Consider the following 17,213-nt stretch of genomic DNA (forward strand, 5'->3'; position numbering starts at 1 on the left):
AATCCTAGAATCTCTGAATATATTACATGGCAAAGGAGAATGAAGTATGCCAATCCAGTATTATCCAAATATCGCCCATGTAATCCATACATGCTTCAAAGAGGAAGAGGGAGACCAAGGAGGCCAGAGAGATGTGAACAGTACTCAACTCTGTAGCTGGTTTTGGATGCAGAGGAAATGGGCCATGATCCAAGAAATGCATGTAGCCTCTAAAATCTGGAAAAGACAAGGGAAAGAATCCTTTCCCAAGAGCCTCCAGAAGTGAAGGATCCCTGCCAACACTTTGATTTAGCCCAGTAAGACTTGTGTGGAACTTTTGACCTACAGAACAGTGAGATACATTTGTATCATTTTAAGCCACCAAGTTTGTGGTAGCCTGTTACAGAAGCTTAGAAAATTAATAGCATATGAGTAACTAGTATATGATTGAAATTATTTTAACCAATCAGTAGTGGGCAAAAGATGCTAACTCTCCATTTCAGTGTAAAACTTTTAGACTCTTCCTTTCCACATTTAGTATTTAGGATTTATTTCACTTTATGAAATCCTTGATAGAGCAGTAAAAGTATTAAATCAACTCAAGTGCTTATCTTTTTAATATCTGTGCAACAGATACTCTGACTCCGCACTGAAGTTCCATAGTTATCTCCAGAAAAAGCACTTGTGTGGTGATTTGATCTGGGGGCTTCACCTTGCTAAAAAAGGACTGAAGACAAGGCACTCATGGATGTGGCAGACATTGTCCCCAAAATTGAGCTTGTCACTTCAAGGGAAACAAATGACCGTATTTATTTATTGGCAACATAAAATTCAAGTTTTCTAGGTGTGGAGCCTAAGGCAGGGCTTGAAATCACGACCTTGAGATGAAAACCTGAACTGAGATCAAAAGCCCATTGGACTGCCACCTAGGCGCCTGCCAAAATTAGCGTTTTCACATTAAGAGTACAATTTTGGGAAACTTGTATCTGCCACTGATTCTCACAGTTTTCCAATACTTAAGATCAATGACAATATTAAATAGGATTTTTCATATTGTAAAGTGGAATGTGTCATTTGGAATATCTGCATAAGTCAGTGAACTGATATTTACACACAACTAATTCATTATCGTAGAGAAGCATGATAATAAAACTATCTGAAGTGCAAGACAGATTTTTTTTTAAATTTCTTTTCAGCGGAACAGTATTCATTGGTTTTGCACTACACCCAGTGCTCCAAGCAATATGTGCCCTCCCTAATACCTACCACCTTGTTCCCCCAACCTCCAACCGCCCCCCCCCCCGCCCCTTCAAGACCCTCAGGTTGTTTTTCAGAGTCCATAGTCTCTCATGGTTCACCTCCCCTTCCAATTTCCCTCAACTCCCTTCTCCTAACTCCCCTTGTCCTCCATGCTATTTGTTATGCTCCACAAATAAGTGAAACCATATGATAATTGACTCTCTCTGCTTGAGTTATTTCACTGAGCATCATCTCTTCCAGTCCCGTCCATGTTGCTACAAAAGTTGGGTGTTCATCCTTTCTGATGGAGACATAATACTCCATAGTGTATACGGACCACATCTTCCTTATCCATTCGTCCGTTTAAGGGCATCTCGGTTCTTTCCACAGTTTGGCGACCATGGCCATTGCTGCTATAAACATTGGGGTACAGATGATCCTTCTTTTCACTACATCTGTATCCAGACAAACAGATTTTAATGTAACAAAGTGGAATTTCACCTATCTGGTTTCAGACTGTACACTGCAATTAAAGTATCCCTTGCTTAGTTGCTATCCAAGGGTATCCATAATTATCTGAGAAGCATTTCAAAATACTCGGTTCTCTTCCAGCCACAAACCTGTGAGGCGGGTTCTTCTCTAAATACTTCCACAGAAACATCTGCAACAGATTGAATGCAGGGGCAGACCTGAGAACCCAGCTATTTTCTGTGAAGCCAGACATTTAAAAGATTTTTTCACCCGAGAAAAATGTCAAACAATGTCACTTCACTACTTTTTTTTAAAAAGATTTTATTTATTTATTTGACAGAGAGAGATCACAAGCAGGCAGAGAGGCAGGCAGAGAGAGAGGGGGAAGCAGGCTCCCTGCCGAGCAGAGAGCACGATGTGGGGCTCAATCCCAGGACCCTGAGATCATGACCTGAGCCAAAGGCAGAGGCTTTAACCCACTGAGCCACCCAGGCGCCCCTATTTATTTATTTATTTATTAACTAATATTCATTAAAGTGTCATTTATGTTAACATGTTATTATGAATTTCTGAGTTTTTATCGTGTAAATCTGGACATTCCCCATTTCGGGAAAGCAGAGAACGAAGAACATTAAAAAAATTTTTTTTATCTTTTTATTAACATATAATGTATTATTAGCCCCAGGGGTACAGGTCTGTAAATCGCCAGGTTTACACACTTCATAGCACTCACCATAGCACATACGTTCCCCAATGTCCATACCCAGAACATTTTCACCTCCGTTGATACCACTCCCGCCTTGCGCTAATGCTGCCCACGACTGCAATTCTCCGCCGCCTTGAGAGACTCGGCTGGGGCGTCCACCGCCAGGACGCCAAGAACCCGAGCTTCTCTCCGCAGTGTTCTGGGCGCCCGCGGCCCTGGGAGGGCGCCCATCCACCTGTGCCAGGGGAGCTCCCGCAGGGACTTCTGGGAGTTGTAGTTCGCTCCGCCCTGAGGTCGCACCGACGCGTTTCCTGCGCGTCCCTAACGGCCGCCATTGGCTGGGCCCGGCCTAGAGAACCTTGTTTCGTGGTGTGTGTCAGTTTCCCGTCGCGGTGACCCGAGCTGAAGGTGGCTGAGCACGTCTGCCTCGACAGCCGTGGCCGAAACACCCGCGGCGGGCGCCGCCAACTCAAAAGGGAGGCCAGAGCCGATGTGACTGCAGATCCGGGAGGTAGAGGCGGCCCGTCCCCCCGAGTCCCCCGGCCGGCGGCTGAGGGGTTAGTGGAGCCCGACGCGCCCAGTCGCTTCAGCTTCAGGGCGGCGGGACGGTAGAAACTCTTCTGACCTCACATCTCCCTGCCCGGACTTGGAACAGTTTCCTGACCCGGTTGCGCAGGTGTTGGGAAGGGGGCGGCGTGGGAGACGCGGAGCCCCGGGGCTCCGAGAGGGGAGGCGTCTCCGCGGGGCTCCCTCGGTGGGGGCGGGAGGCTTTCCCCGGCGTGAGGGTGGGAGCGGCGGGGAGACCGCCTCCTTCAAGTTTCTTGCCCCTCCGGCAGCCCTAGGGTCCTGCCGCCACCCGCGGGACGCATAGACCCGAACGTGGGGATGGCCACCAGGGTCCGGACAGCGGCCATCTGGGTGAGTAGCGCTTTTTCTCTCCTTTCTGAAAAGCTCTCCCTGAGCCCCAAGGTGTACACATTCCATTTTCCGCGGGGTGGGAGTTTCTCGTGCGCCCCCGCTCCCCACTCCGCCTCAAGACACTCCTGTAGAGCGTGTTAGACCGTCCAGAAGTACTTCTTGTCATCAGACTTTTAATTTAAACTTTCCGTCTCTTTTCTGCCAATTTTGTACCCCGAACTCGTTTATTCCATTATTCAACAGTTTTTACTGTCTTGTGCTTGCTGGGTCCTGGGGCAGTTGCTAAGAGTGCAAAGATCAGTTGTTCTGCCCTTGTTTTGTGAGAGCAGAGGTCTGGTGGGGCCGTTGGACAAGGAAACCCATAGGGACATTGACAGTAGGTACTCCGAACAGGCTGCGGAAGTACATGGGGACGCACAGCACAGGGTCAGTTTTGGAGATGAGGGTCCTCCAAGAAATGCTTGGGTGATTAATAAGACACTCTTAACCGAGGTTTGGAAGGTGAGTGTGAATAAGGGACTGAAGGTCAGCCTGGGAAAAGGAAGCAACGTGCAAATCTGAGAGTCTTGAAATGCCCCGGTCTGTTGGTGAACTTCGATGATTTTAGGGTTGCTGAAATGTGGAGTTTGAAGGTTTGTAGGTGATGGTGGAATGTATAAGAAAGGAGGCCAGAGCCACAGGCTGACCAGATCATAGAGGGGTTTGAGGATTACCTTAAAAACTTGGATTTTAGGGGTGCCTGGGTGGCTCAGTGGGTTAAGCCTGTGCCTTCAGCTCAGGTCATGATCTCAGGGTCCTGGGATGGAGCCCCACATTGGGCTCACTGTTCAGCGGGGAGCCTGCTTCCCCTCCTCTCTCTCTGCCTGCCTCTCTGCTTACTTGTGATCTCTCTGTCAAATAAATAAAGAAATAAAATCTTAAAAAAAAAAAACCGTGGATTTTATTCTCTAGGGAAGAGAGATTTATTGAAGTGATTTCCTGAAGGACTTCTGGTTGGAATAGTCTGAAGTAGGGAAGAGAAGACAAGGGTTTAAATAAACTAGTAGTTTTGAGAAAAGAGAGATGGTAGAGAGGCAGAAGCAAGTCGCTGGGATGAAAGGTACAGCATAGGGAATGTTCTCTGTGGTATTGTAATAATGTTGTAAGGTGGCAGATGGTAGCTGGGCTTATGGTGAGCATGACATGATAGACCCCTGTGTTGTACTCCTGAAATTAATGGAACATTGGGTATCAACTATACCTTAATAAGATAAGTGAATAAGGTAGTCAAATATATAGAAAACATTAATTTAAAAAAGGGTGGGGGGCAGAAGCAACTGGATTTGGTAACTAGTTGGGTGCTGGTTGTGAGGGAGATGGAAGAGCGGGTGTGACTGTTGGAATTCTGCTCTGTGGGCCTGGGTTGGGAGTGGTAGCATTCCCCGAGTCAGGGAAGTCTATCAGAGTTATTTTTGGTGGGGGGGAGGTGGGTGGAGATTTCTGCTTTAGATGGTTTGGACCCAGTACTTGTTGGTGGGCAGAAGAGTAAGCATGTGTCTCAAGAGCAAGATCTGGACAGGCCACACTGATCAGGTGTGGCCAGATTAGCTCAAGGAGAGTGTGTAGAATGAGAAGAGGACTGGGGATAGTTCTCAGAGAACTGGCAAGGGAAGGATGCAGAAGAGGGGCTGATTACTGAGAGCCCAGTAGAGATGAGAGTAAAGAAGAGGCTTGTGTTCCAGAGTTTAAGAAAAGGAAACCTCAAAACCAGTTGCCATGTGAGATGTCCCACAGAGGTCAAGTAACATTAGGTCATAGAAGTTGAAGTTGGATTTAGTGATGACGGTGGTGGTGGGTGTTACTGGTAACATTTCCAGAACAGAGTGTGGGTGTGTATGTGTGTTAGGGAGGGAAAGAAGATGAAGAGTGGAGCGATGGGAACGGCAGTCGGCTGCAGAAATGGGAAGGAGGCAGGAGGACCGTGATGGAGAATTAAGGAAGTTGTTCTGTTGCAGTGGGAAGAGTTTGAGGAGAATCCAGTAAGGTACCTTGGTACAAAATCAGTCTAAAAATCAATAGGTTTCCTACTTACAAATGTTTAATCTGTTTAGGAAGTTCCATGAAAGAAATTATCCTATTTACTTTCAGTTTTGTATCTTTTTTCAGTCTTTGTATTTTGGATGTGCCTTTTTAAAACAGCATAAATTTGTTTTTCATCAGTCATTCTTTTTATTTTAAACGATGCACTTTGTTTATGATCGATGCAGTTACCGATATGTCTGGGTTTAAATCTGCCATCTCACTGTGTGCTCTCTATCTGCTGTACTTGATCTGGGGTTTTGTGTTTGTTTTTTCTTCTCCTCTCTTGCCTTTGTATTTTTTCTCTCACAGAGGTTTGGCCGTTGTACACATTGTTTATTGCTTTAACATTTTTTTTTAACTTAATGGGTGTTTTCTGGATAATTTCCTATAATTTGTCTTTTAATTAATTACTTCTGACATGCTATTAAAAATATTTTGGTTAAAAGTTTTTTCCATTTTTTTTTTTTTTAAAGATTTATTTGTTAGAGAGAGAGTGAGTGTGCATCCACACGGCGAGGGAGGGACAGAGGGAGAGAGGGAGAGACGCTCCAGCAGACTGCCCACTGAGCGTGGGGCCCTGCGTGCAGCTTCTATCTCAGGACCCTGAGATCATGACCTGAGCAGAAATCAAGGGACGCTTAACCGACTGAGCCAGCCAGGCGCCCCATCCATTTTTATTAATTCTTTTCCTTTTTCAAATATGCTTGTTAAGTCATTTGTCTAATTCTTGGCCAAATGATAAAGTTTGCCTTCATCTTGAATGTAATAAGGTGCACGCTCTATGATCAGTGGCCATGGAGCCCGTTCATTGGCTGTTGTCTTTGAGGTATTCTCTCTGTTGTGTGTTGACTTTCATTAGTTTGTTTATGCCTTCTTGTTTTTTCAAAGTTTCGCTATCTTGGTGCTGGTCACTGTACTTGGAAATTCTTAAGCGGGGTGCCTGGGTGGCTCAGTCAGTTAAGCGACTGACTCTGGATTTCGGGTCAGGCCATGATGTCAGGGTCTCGAGATTGAGCCCCGCGTGGGACTCTGCGCTGGGCAGTCTGGGGTCTGGAGTCTGCTTGAGATTCTCTCACTCCCTCTGCCCCTTCCCCTGCTCACACATGTACACACACTCTGTCTTAAAAAGTAAAGAAAAGAAGAAACAAGTTCTTTGAAGGAAAAAGTTAAGGCCTAGAGTGAAGGTATTTTAACTCTAGATGTGCATATAGTTTTGCTTTTTTCCCATCTGCTTTTGAGTACGGCTGAGGACAGGTGTATTCCCATTGTAGGGGTTGGATGTGAGCCCCGGCTGCAGGACGGCGAGAGGCTGGCTTACACGTGAGCCCGTGTCGGGACAGCGGGGTGCGTGCTCAACTCCTCATTAAGCGCCAGGGGCCACCAGGGAGCTGGTGCCTTAGTTACCTCTGCTGGTGACAGCAATGAGTTTTTTATTGGATTTTTTCCTTTTTTAACTTGAGTATGATTAAGAAATTCCTAAATCTTGTGGTGTTCCGTTAGTTTCAGCCATTTGCAGTCCTTACTCTTCCAGAGGCTTCCGGTGTCCCAGCTGTGGCCGGAGGAGCCTCTTCTGCGCGGTCCTGAGCTCTCTTGAGGTGACTCTTTCAGCCTTAGCTGGCTTCCTGGCTTCCTGGCTTTTGGTCCAAGCAAGATATTCTAGGTTCATCTGAGTATTTCCTGTCCCAAACCTGGCATCAGGTTTTCCTCCTGGGAATCTGATCCCTTTTAGTAGGTTAACGTGCTCAGAGACCACAATGAAGACCAGAATGTTGTTGCTTCTAATCCGTTTCACCAGGCAGACCTAGGAATCTTTGAAAGGAGAAAAAGTATGGTTCATATTGGTATTTCCAGTTCAAATTATGGAGTTTTCACTGTTCTAAAATTACTTTTTTTTGGTGGAAGTAACCCAGTGTTCACTGAAAGATAAATGGATAAACAAAATGTGTATGTCTCTATGTGTGCTGATACGGATATGCACGACATACAGTTCAGCCTTAAAAAGAAGTTCTGCTATGTGCCGCAGCATGGATGAACCTTGAGGACATTATCTTTGGTGCAATGAGCTAGTGACAAAAGGACAGATATTCTACTGATAGGAGTTTTTCAGTGTTGTCAGATTCATAGAAAGTAGAGTGATGTTGTCAGAGATGGGGGTGGGGGGAGGGGACAATGGGGGTTTATTGCCCAGAAGATGCAGTTTTACATATGAAAAGGCTTCTGGAGGTAGGAGGTGGTTATGATGCTGTAACACTGTGAATGTATTTAATTCCACTGAACTGTACATTTAAAAATGCTTAAGATAAGTTTATGTTATGTGTATTTTACCAAAATTAAAAATTTTTCAAAAAGATGAGCTTTGACTCTTACCTCACACAGTACAAAAAAATGAACTCAGAATGGAACATAGACTTAAAATTTAAGAGCTAAAGCTATAACACTTCTGGAAGAAAACATGTAGGAAAATATTTGTGACTTTGGGTCAAGCCAAAGTTCTTAGATATACCTCCAATACCATCAGTCTCCAAAAGAAAAGAGAAAGCTTGTATGTAGATTCTGCTTTTGAAGTTGTGAATTGGACTGTTACATCAAAATAAAAACTTTTGTGCTTCAAAGTCATTTCATTCAGAAAGTGAAAAGGCAATTCACAGACTCTGACATAATATTTGCAAATCGTCTATCTAGTACAGGACTGTATTCAGAATATATAAAGAACACTTACAACTCAGTAAAAATGGCCAAAGGATCAGAAAAGACACTTTACCAAAGACCTGTAGATGGCAAGTAAGACACGAAAAGATGCTTTCCATCCTTAGTCATCAGGGAAATACAGATTTCATTACAACGAGGTGCCATCTGTACCCACTGGAATGGCTTTAAGCTGAAAGGTCGACAGCGAAAGTAGAGAAATTGGGGTCTTTATAGACTTGGTGGGAATATAAAGTGGTTGAGTCACTTTGAAAAGATTTTGGCAATTTATTGAAAACGTGATCTACAGGGACGCCTGGGTGGCTCAGTTGGTTAAGCGGCTGCCTTCGGCTCAGGTCATGGTCCCAGCGTCCTGGGATCGAGTCCCACATCGGGCTCCTTGCTTGGCGGGGAGCCTGCTTCTCCCTCTGCCTCTGCCTGCCACTCTGCCTGTGCTCGTGCTCTCTCTCTCTCTCTCTCTCTCTAACAAATAAATAAATAAAATCTTTAAAAAAAAAAACAAACGTGATCTACAAATCTGTCATACAGTGCCGTCATTTGACCTCTAGGAATTTATCTAAGATAAAGGAAGAGATGTTTATGTGAGACTTGGAGGTAAATGTACGTGGCAGGGTTATTCTTAGGAGCTCAGAACTGTCAGTGTTGAGTCGCTGGGGAATGCATAGCCAAATGGGCTACTGTTAGCAGGAAAGGGGACACTGTGGGTCTGTGTTATGACGAGAATAACCCTCAAAGGCATTCTACTAAGTGAAACAAGCCAGACACAGTACAGGGTATGGCCCCATTTATAGGAGCCGCCAGGAGAGGCAGTTCCTTAGACACAGAAGCAGGGCGAGAGCCGTGTGGGGGCTGCACACGGCTTCAGAGGAGCGCGCAGAGTATCCAGGGCCCGTCAGCGCCAGCCTGGACAGAGAGGGTTCCCGCAAGGCCTTCAATTTAATAAAAGTCACTGAAGTTACATACTCTCTCTTTATAAAAGTTTCATTGCAGCATAATTTATGTACTGGAAAATTCACTCTTAAAATGTACAACTTGGTCGCCTTTAGTGTTTAGAGTTGTACACATGTCACCGCCGTCTAATTCTAAACATTATTGTCACTCCAATAAGAAACTGTCCCCAACTGCAGTCCCTCCCTCTTCCCTCTTCCCCCTTTTCCTTGGCAACCATTAATCTACTTTGTGTTTTTCTGAATTTACCAATTTCATAGAGTTATACTGTATGTGGCCTTTTCTGTCTGGCCTCTTTGGGCATGATGTTTTCAAGGGTTGCTTTGCGTTGGTTTCCACCGGTCATTCGTGATGCTAGTGAGTAGGAAGGCCAGCGGCACGCCCCTGGGCCCATGTGAGCATCCAGACATTTCCGACTGGAGGCAGAGTTGCGGCTGGACTGGTGTTTGAGTTTCGTCCTATGATGGCAAGATGTGTTTCGTCAGCAACCGTCAGGGAATGTCGGAAAAACGAGGTTTATAGGTCCTGGAGGTTCATAAGCCCTGGAGGGCGCATGGTATGCCAGACAGTGAGGTTGTGGGGCGGGGAAGTGTGCCCTCAGGCCTGGGCTTGTGCCTTTATTGGAGTTGAGGGTGGGGTGCCTTGTGTTTTGCAGATTCACTTTTTATTGGTGAATTTAAAATATAAGAGTGGGAATTAGAGCACAGAAAGGGAAAACCAGGGTCACTCCGTTGAGCAGTTATCTAGGTCACCCAGTGCTTTCCAAAAGGGGGATGTCATTGGGAGGGGCAGCTCTGTTCTTCGCCTTTTGGTGTAGCTGGCGATGTGTTGGTCCAAGATGAGTGTCTTCAAACTGGTCGGCTTGACAATGAAAAGCTTGCCTCAGGCACTTAAATTACAGTCGAAAAAAGCTCCTTCTGGGCGCTTCCTCTCCGAGGGTTCATCAGTGTGGTACCGTTTATCAGTACTTAATTCCTCAGTGTGGCTCAGTGGCCTCTGTTGGGCAGGCCACATCTCGTTTATCCGATCATCAATGGTGGACGTCTGGGTTGTTTCCAGTAATGAGCTACTGCAACAAACATTTGTGTACAAGTGTTTAACTTACTGTTGCATCTTTTTTGTCCCGTGCTAGGTATCTTGTTTTTATTTTATGAAGTTACCGTTTTAATTCCAGTGTAGTTAACGTGCAGTGTTGTGTTGGTTTCGGGCGTGCAGGGTGGTGATTCGGCACTCCCACACATCACTGCACGCTCCTCGCGGAAGTGTACGCCTAGTCCCCTGACCTGGTTCACCACCCCCCCTGCTGACCATGTGCTCTCTGTAGCTAAGACACTCTTTCTTGGCTTGTCTCTTTATTTTTCTTCCTTTGTTTTGTTTCTTAAATTCCACATATGACAGAAATCATATGGTATTTGTCTTTCTCTGCCTTATTTCACTTACCATCATCCTCTCCAGCTCCATCTGTCTCATTGCACATGGCACGATCTCATTCTTTTTTTTTTTTTTAACGATTTTACTTATTTATCTGACAGAGACAGATCACAAGGAGGCAGAGAGGCAGGCAGAGAGAGAGAGGGAGAAGCAGCCTCCCCGCTGAGCAGAGAGCCCGATGGGGGCTTGATCCCAAGACCTTGAGATCATGCATGACCCGAGCTGAAGGCAGAGGCTTAGCCCACTGAGCCACCCAGGCGCCCAATTCCATTCTTTTTGATGGCTGATGAATATTCCTGTGTGCGTGTGTGTGTGTGCGTGTGTGTGTGGGTACACCGTATCTTTATCCATTCATCGGTTGATGGCCACGTGGGCTGTTTCCATACTTTGACTATTGTAGATACTGCTGCTATCAATTCAGGGGTGCATGTATCCTTTCAAATTAGTGTTTTTGTATTCTTTGGGTAGATACCTCGTAGTGTAATCACCACACGCATCCTTGCCGACACCTGTTATTTCTTGTGTTGATTTTAGCCATTCGGACAGGTGTTAGGTGATCTCTTGTGGTTTTGACTTTCATTTCCCTACTGACGAGCGCTGTTGAACATGTTTTCCTCTCTCTGTTGGCCATCCACATGTCGTCTTTGGAAAAATGTCTGTTCATGTCTTTTGCCCATTTTTTAATTGGATTATTTGTTTTTGGGTGTTGAGTTATATCAGTTCCTTATATATTTGGGTACTAACCCTTTACTGGATATGTCATTTGCAAATATCTTGTCCCATTCCGCAGGTTGTCTTTTATTTTGTGACTGTTTCCTTCACTGTGCAGAAGCTTTTTATTCAGCTGACGTCCCAGCAGTATGTTTTTGCTTTTGTTTTTCTTGCTTCGATAGACATATTAGAAAAGTGTTGCTCTGGCTGATATTAGAGAAATTACTGCCTGTGTTCTCTTCTAGGATTTTTGAGGTTTCAGGTGCACATTTAGATCGCTCATCCATTTTGCGTTTATTTTTGTGTGTGGTGTAAGAAAGTGGTTCAGTTTCATTCTTCTGCATGTTGCCCTCCAGTCTTCCTAATACCATTTGTCAAAGAGTTTCTTTTTCCATTGCATATTCTTTTTTTTTTTTTTAAGATTTTCTTTATTTATTTGACAGAGATCACAAGTAGGCAGAGAGGAAGCCAGAGACAGTGAGAGGAAGGGAAGTAGGTTCCCTGCTGAGCAGAGATCCCGATGCAGGGCTCGATCCCAGGACCCTGGGATCATGACCTGAGCCGAAGGCAGAGGCTTTAACCCACTGAGCCCCCCAGGCGCCCCTCCATTGCATATTCTTGCCTCTTTTATCAGAGATTGATTGAGCATGTAATCTTGGGTTTGTTTTCGGCCTACAGTCCTTTTCTGTTGACTGTTCTGTTTTGGGGCCGGCACTACACCGTTTGGATTGCTGCAGCTTGTGGTAGAACGTGAGTCTGGAATTGTGATACTTCCAGCTTGGTTTTTCTTTTTCAAGACTGTTCGGCTATTTGGAGCCTTTTGTGGTTCCGTACAAATTGTAGGGTTATTTGTTCTCGGTCTGGGAGAAATGCTGTTGGTACGTTGATTGGGATTGCATGAAATCTGTAGATCGCTTCGGGTCGTGTGGCCATTTTAACCGCATCTGTTCTTTCCGTCCGTGGGCGTGGAACACTTTTTCATTTGTGTCGTCTTCGGTTTCTTTCATCAGCGTTTTATAGTTTACAGTGTACAAGTCTTTCTCCTCCTTTTTTAAGTTTATTCCCAGGTGTTTTATTCTTTTTGGTACAATTGTAAATAGATTGTTTTTCTAATTTCTCTTTCTGCTGCTTTATTATTAGTGTATAGAAATGCAGTGGATTTCTCTCTGAATTCATTTATCAGTTCCAGTGGTGTTTGGTGCGGGCTTTAGGATTTCTCTACATGGTATTATGGCGTCTGCAAATAGTGAAAGCTTTACTTTTTCCTTACCAGTCTGGAATCCTCTTACTCCATTTTCTTGCCTGATTGCTGTGGTGGGACTTTGAGTGCCGTGTTAAATACAAGTAGTGAGGGCGCCTGGGGGGCTCAGTGGGTCAAGCCTCTGCCTTTGGCTCAGGTCATGATCCCAGGGTCCTGGGATTGAGCCCGCATCGGGCTCTCTGCTCAGCAGGGAGCCTACTTCCCTTCCTCTCACTCACTCTGCCTGCCTCTCTGCCTGCTTGTGATCTCTGTCAAATAAATAAATAAAATCTTTAAATACAAGTAGTGAAGGTGGACATCCTTGTTGTGTGCCCGATATTAGGAGGAAAACTCTCGCTCTCTCACCTTTGAGTATGACGTTAGCTATGGGTTTTTCAAATATGGCTTTCTTATGTTAAGGTATGTTCCCTCTAAATCTACTTTGTGATTTTTTTTTTTTTAAATCATGAATGTCTGTTATACTCTGTGAAATGCTTTTTCTGCATCTGTGGAAATGATCATATGGTTTTTATTCTTTCTGTTGTTGATGCGATCTTTCATGTTGATTGATGATTGATTTGTGAATATTGAACCACCCTTGCAACCCAGGAATAAATCCCACTTGATCGTAGTGAATGATGTTTTTAGAGTATTGTTGGATTTGGTTTGCCGATATTTTGTTGAGAATTTTTGCATCTGTATTCATCGGAGATACTGGCCTGTAGTTCCTGTTTGTTTGTTTGTTTTTTAAGATTTTATTTATTTATTTGAAGAAAGAGAGCACAGGCAGGCAGAGTGAAAGAGTGAGAAGCAGGCTTTCCTCTGAGCAGGGAGCCTGACGTGGGGCTTGATCCCAGGACTCCGGGATCATGACCTGAGCCAAAGACAGATGCTTAACAGACTGAGCCACCCAGGCGCCCCAAGTTCCTGTTATTTTGTAGTGTCTTTATTTGGTTTTGGGATCAGGGTAATGCAGCCCTCATAGAATGAATTTGGAAGTTTTCGTTCTTCCCTTTTTTGGAATACTTTGAGAAGAACAGATATTAACTCTCCTTCAAATGTTTGGTAGAACTTAACCCGTGAGGCTGCTGGTGAGGTGACTTCTGTTCGTTGGGAGTTTTTTGCTCACTGATTCAGTGTCATCGCCGGTCATCAGTCTGCTCAAATGCTCTGTGTCTTCCTGATTCAGTTTTGGGAGGTTGTACGTCTCTAGGATTTTATCCATTTCTTCCAGGTTGTCCAGTTTGTTGCATAATGTTCATATTCACGTATCATAGTATTCTCTTATAAGCCTTTGTATTTCTGTAATATTACTTATTATTTCTCCTTTCTTTTCTAATTTTATTTGAGGTCTCTCTCTGTCGCTCTCTCTGTCGCTCTTGGTGAGTCTAGTGAAAAGTTCATCAATTTGGTTGATCTTTTCAAAGAACCAGCTCCTTGTCTCACTGGTCCGTTCCATTGTTTGTTTTAGTTTCTCTTATATTTATTTCAGCGCTGATCTTTATTATTTCCTTCCTTCTCCTGGTTTTGGGTTTTGTTTGTTCTTTTTCTGGTTCCTTTAGGTGTATGGTTGGTTAGTTGAGATTTTTCTTGTTTCTTGAGGTGGGCCTGTAATGCTATGAATGTTCCTCTTAAAACATTCCAGACCTTTGGGACTACCGTGTTTTCATTTTCCTTTTTTCTACATGTGTTTTCTTGATTTTCTCTTTGATTTCCTGGATGACATATTCCTTGTTTGGTAATATGTTACTTAACCTCTATGTATTTGTGTTTTTTCCAAATTTTTTTCTTGGTTGATTCTTAATTTCATAGCATTGTGGTCAGAAAAGATGCTTGGAATGACTTCAGTGTTTCTGAGTTTGTTGAGATTTGTTTTATGGCCGACTGTGTGATCTGCTCGGGAGACTGTACCATGTGCATATGAAGAGAGTGTGTATCGCTGTTTACGATGGGATGTGATGAATGTATCTGTTAAATCCAGATATCTTTGTTCTTAATAATGGTAATAGAACTGTCATATCCTACAATGTCCATAGAATGGTTTTAAAATTGTAATTTGTTTTTACTAACAAGGATGCTGAATGAAGTTCAGTCTGTCTTGGTAGCTCATTTTATCTAAAGATCAGTTAGAAAAATTATTCTTTTGTAGTTTTGTTTTCAGTTTGATAAATACATATTTGTTGACACTTACTTGCAGCTTTAGGGATCGCCCTCCCTCTTTTTGATTATGTAAGATATTTATACATGATTCAAAAGTGGAAACTGACTTGCTTCCACCCCTTCTGCCCCGTTCTGTCCCTCCTGCAGAAGTCACCATTTTTACTGTTCCACTTCATCTTCTCAGTGATTCTTTTGCAGACAGAAACAAACTCATACTTCAGTGCTATGCCTTGTCAGGAAGCCCTTTATTTGGCCTCTAGCCCTCTGCTTCCTTCAGCATGCCTTGTCTTCTAATGTATTTCTTTCACATTTACGTATTTTGTGGTTAATTTCTGGAATAAGATCTGAATGCTTCCCTCTTACTGTCTGGTAGCCTTTCTCCCTTCTCTGTCTTTTCCCTCTAGTTGTTTGGACTTCTCCTGTCTTCTCCCCTCCTTCCCCCTTTGCTTCTTTCCTCTCCGGTCCCCTCCCCTCTCCTCCCCTCCCCTCTTCTGTCTCTGTCTCTCTGTCATTCCTCTCACTACCTTAATCTTCTGTGTTGAGCAATTTGGGCATGATTTTTAGCACTTTTCCCTCAGAGCGAAGATCTCTTTGTCTGGAAAGGACTGTTTGCAAATCATTTTTCAAATTCCCATGTGCTTAGGTGGCTATAGTGCTATCAGGTCACTTAGTGACTTCGGGATTGTCTTCCGATTGGGGGCACACATTATTGGTGACTTTGGGGATCTGCAGTGTGTGGCCCATCAGAATCTTCCCTCATCGTTCACTCTTCTCTCCTGGGATCTGTCCTGTGCTCTGAGGTCACCTCTGCCTATATCTTGATGTTTGTGAGGAGACTTTGTCGCCTAGACTGTGTTGGTTTGGTGTGGACGTCTCTGGGCTTTTTCCTGCACCACTGTGATTGGGCTTGTCTGCATTCATTGGGAATTTTCGGAAGAATAAAAAACTGCGCTGCTACCTCATGCCACCCTGTGCCAGTGTTCTCGCCGCAGCAAAAAGTAAGACTCCACGCGAGAGAGGAAGTGACTTGTTGATGGGCATTTAAATAACGAGGGAAGAGACTAACGCAGTGTGGCTCATTTGAAATCTGTGGCTTGCATACGCCCGGCCTAAGCGCCGTCATCGCTCTCTATTTGAGTGATCGCCTGCGGTTGTTCAACTCCTAGGGTGGCTGCTGCAACTTCGGGGCTCCTGGGTGCCTGTGCGCAGAAGTGGGGCAAGGACTGTCGTCACTGCACTGGGGTCCGCCCCACAGTGAGGGTGAGCACAGCGAGCAGAACATCCAGCCCGGCCTCTTGCGAGTGTGTTCTCCAGCACAGGAGACTGAGGTTGGGGCCTAGGGGAGTTCTGGTCGTTAACATGAGTTTGCTCTTGTGCCCGCAGGTCCCACCTCTCCAGGAACAAGAGAGTTCATGCCTCAGAGCCGGAGAGCTGCAAGGTCAGGAAGCCGTCCTGGGTCAAGAGACCCCTGACCACCGGCCTCTCCCTGGAGGACCCTGGCAAAGACACAAGAATCACAGGACAGAGCAGGTTCTAGAGTGGCTGTTTATTTCCCAGGAGCAGCAAAAAACCACCCAGTCTCGGGTGAGTTGTTGGCTTGTTTATTCCTGCTATTCTTTAGTTCTCTCTCTCTTTTTTCTTTTTTTTTTTTTGGTTGGGGAGAGGTGGGGTTCCTTACATCAGAGGGCTAAGTTAATCACTTTTTAGTTCGAAGTCTGTTTATCATCGGGTCTGTGTAAGGTCCTTATCTGTCTTTATTTACATATTTTCTGATTTCCCGTAGTCAATTTCAACCCCCCCACCCCCCAGATTACTTTGTTTTCCATGGATTTCTTTTGTTTGTATGTGTTCACAAAATATGTATTGTTATTGCTATATATGCATTTTTAGTTTACGTTAATGGTGTGACACCTCTATCTTTTTTTTTTTTAAGATTTTATTTATTTGTCAGAGAGAGAGAAAGAGAACACAAGCAGGGGGAGCAGCAGAGGGAGAAGCAGGCTCCATGGCTCTGTCCCAGGACCCTGGGATCATGAGCTGAGCCAAAGGCAAACACTTAACCTGCTGAGCCACCCGGGTGTGGCAGGTTTGTCTCGGTTTACTGTTTCTGTTCCTCAGTAAGCACTTTGTTTCATTACATACCCGTCCTCTTCTATTTACAACTCATGCTAGGAGAGCAGTATTTGTGGGTTCCGCTTGCTTTAAGTTCGTGGCCAACAATTTCTATTGTTAGTCTTTTGCATTTGAGCCATTGTTGTGGTGGTATGGTGGTGGTGTCTCTTCATGGGTTTAATTTGCATTTCCTGCTAGCTAAAGAGAATGAATACCTTTTGTGATTTTTATTTGACATTTAGTTGCCTTTGGTTTTTCTGTCTTTTTCTTACTGGTTTACATGGATTTTTTTGTGTTCTGGAAGCTTGTTAGAAATGCAGAATATCAGGGCACCTGGGTGGCTCAGTCAGTAAGCGGCTGGGTATGGCTCAGGTCATGATCCCAGGGTCTTGGGATCCAGCCCCGCATCGGGCTCCCTGCTCTGCGGGAAGCCTGCTTCTCCCTCTCCCAATTCCCCTGCTTGTGTTCCCTCTCGCTGTGTCTCTGTCTGTCAAATAAATAAATAAAATCTTTAAAAAAAAAGAAAGAAAT

At 44.5% G+C, this 17,213-nt stretch overlaps 1 protein-coding gene across 2 annotated transcripts in view; it reads left to right on the top strand.

Moving 5' to 3' along the window:
• The first annotated feature begins 2,770 nt into the window (after positions 1–2,770).
• LOC111139766 (zinc finger protein 268) overlaps positions 2,771–17,213 on the top strand; it is a 33,827-nt gene continuing 19,384 nt past the window's right edge. Inside the window, exons 1-3 of one of the 2 annotated variants that reach the window (XM_022492137.1) lie at positions 2,771–2,952; positions 3,232–3,313; positions 15,954–16,154. In XM_022492137.1, coding sequence (XP_022347845.1) covers positions 3,281–3,313; positions 15,954–16,154 — 234 coding nt within the window. In that variant the 5' untranslated portion in view covers positions 2,771–2,952; positions 3,232–3,280. Of the gene's footprint in view, positions 3,314–15,953; positions 16,155–17,213 lie in introns of both variants that reach the window. The other variant, XM_022492138.1, reaches the window with a different exon arrangement.

Source organism: Enhydra lutris, unplaced genomic scaffold (genome assembly GCF_002288905.1).
Source record: "Enhydra lutris kenyoni isolate GAN:26980312 unplaced genomic scaffold, ASM228890v2 scaffoldscaffold117, whole genome shotgun sequence".
In the NCBI taxonomy this organism is placed as follows: Eukaryota; Metazoa; Chordata; class Mammalia; order Carnivora; family Mustelidae; genus Enhydra; species Enhydra lutris.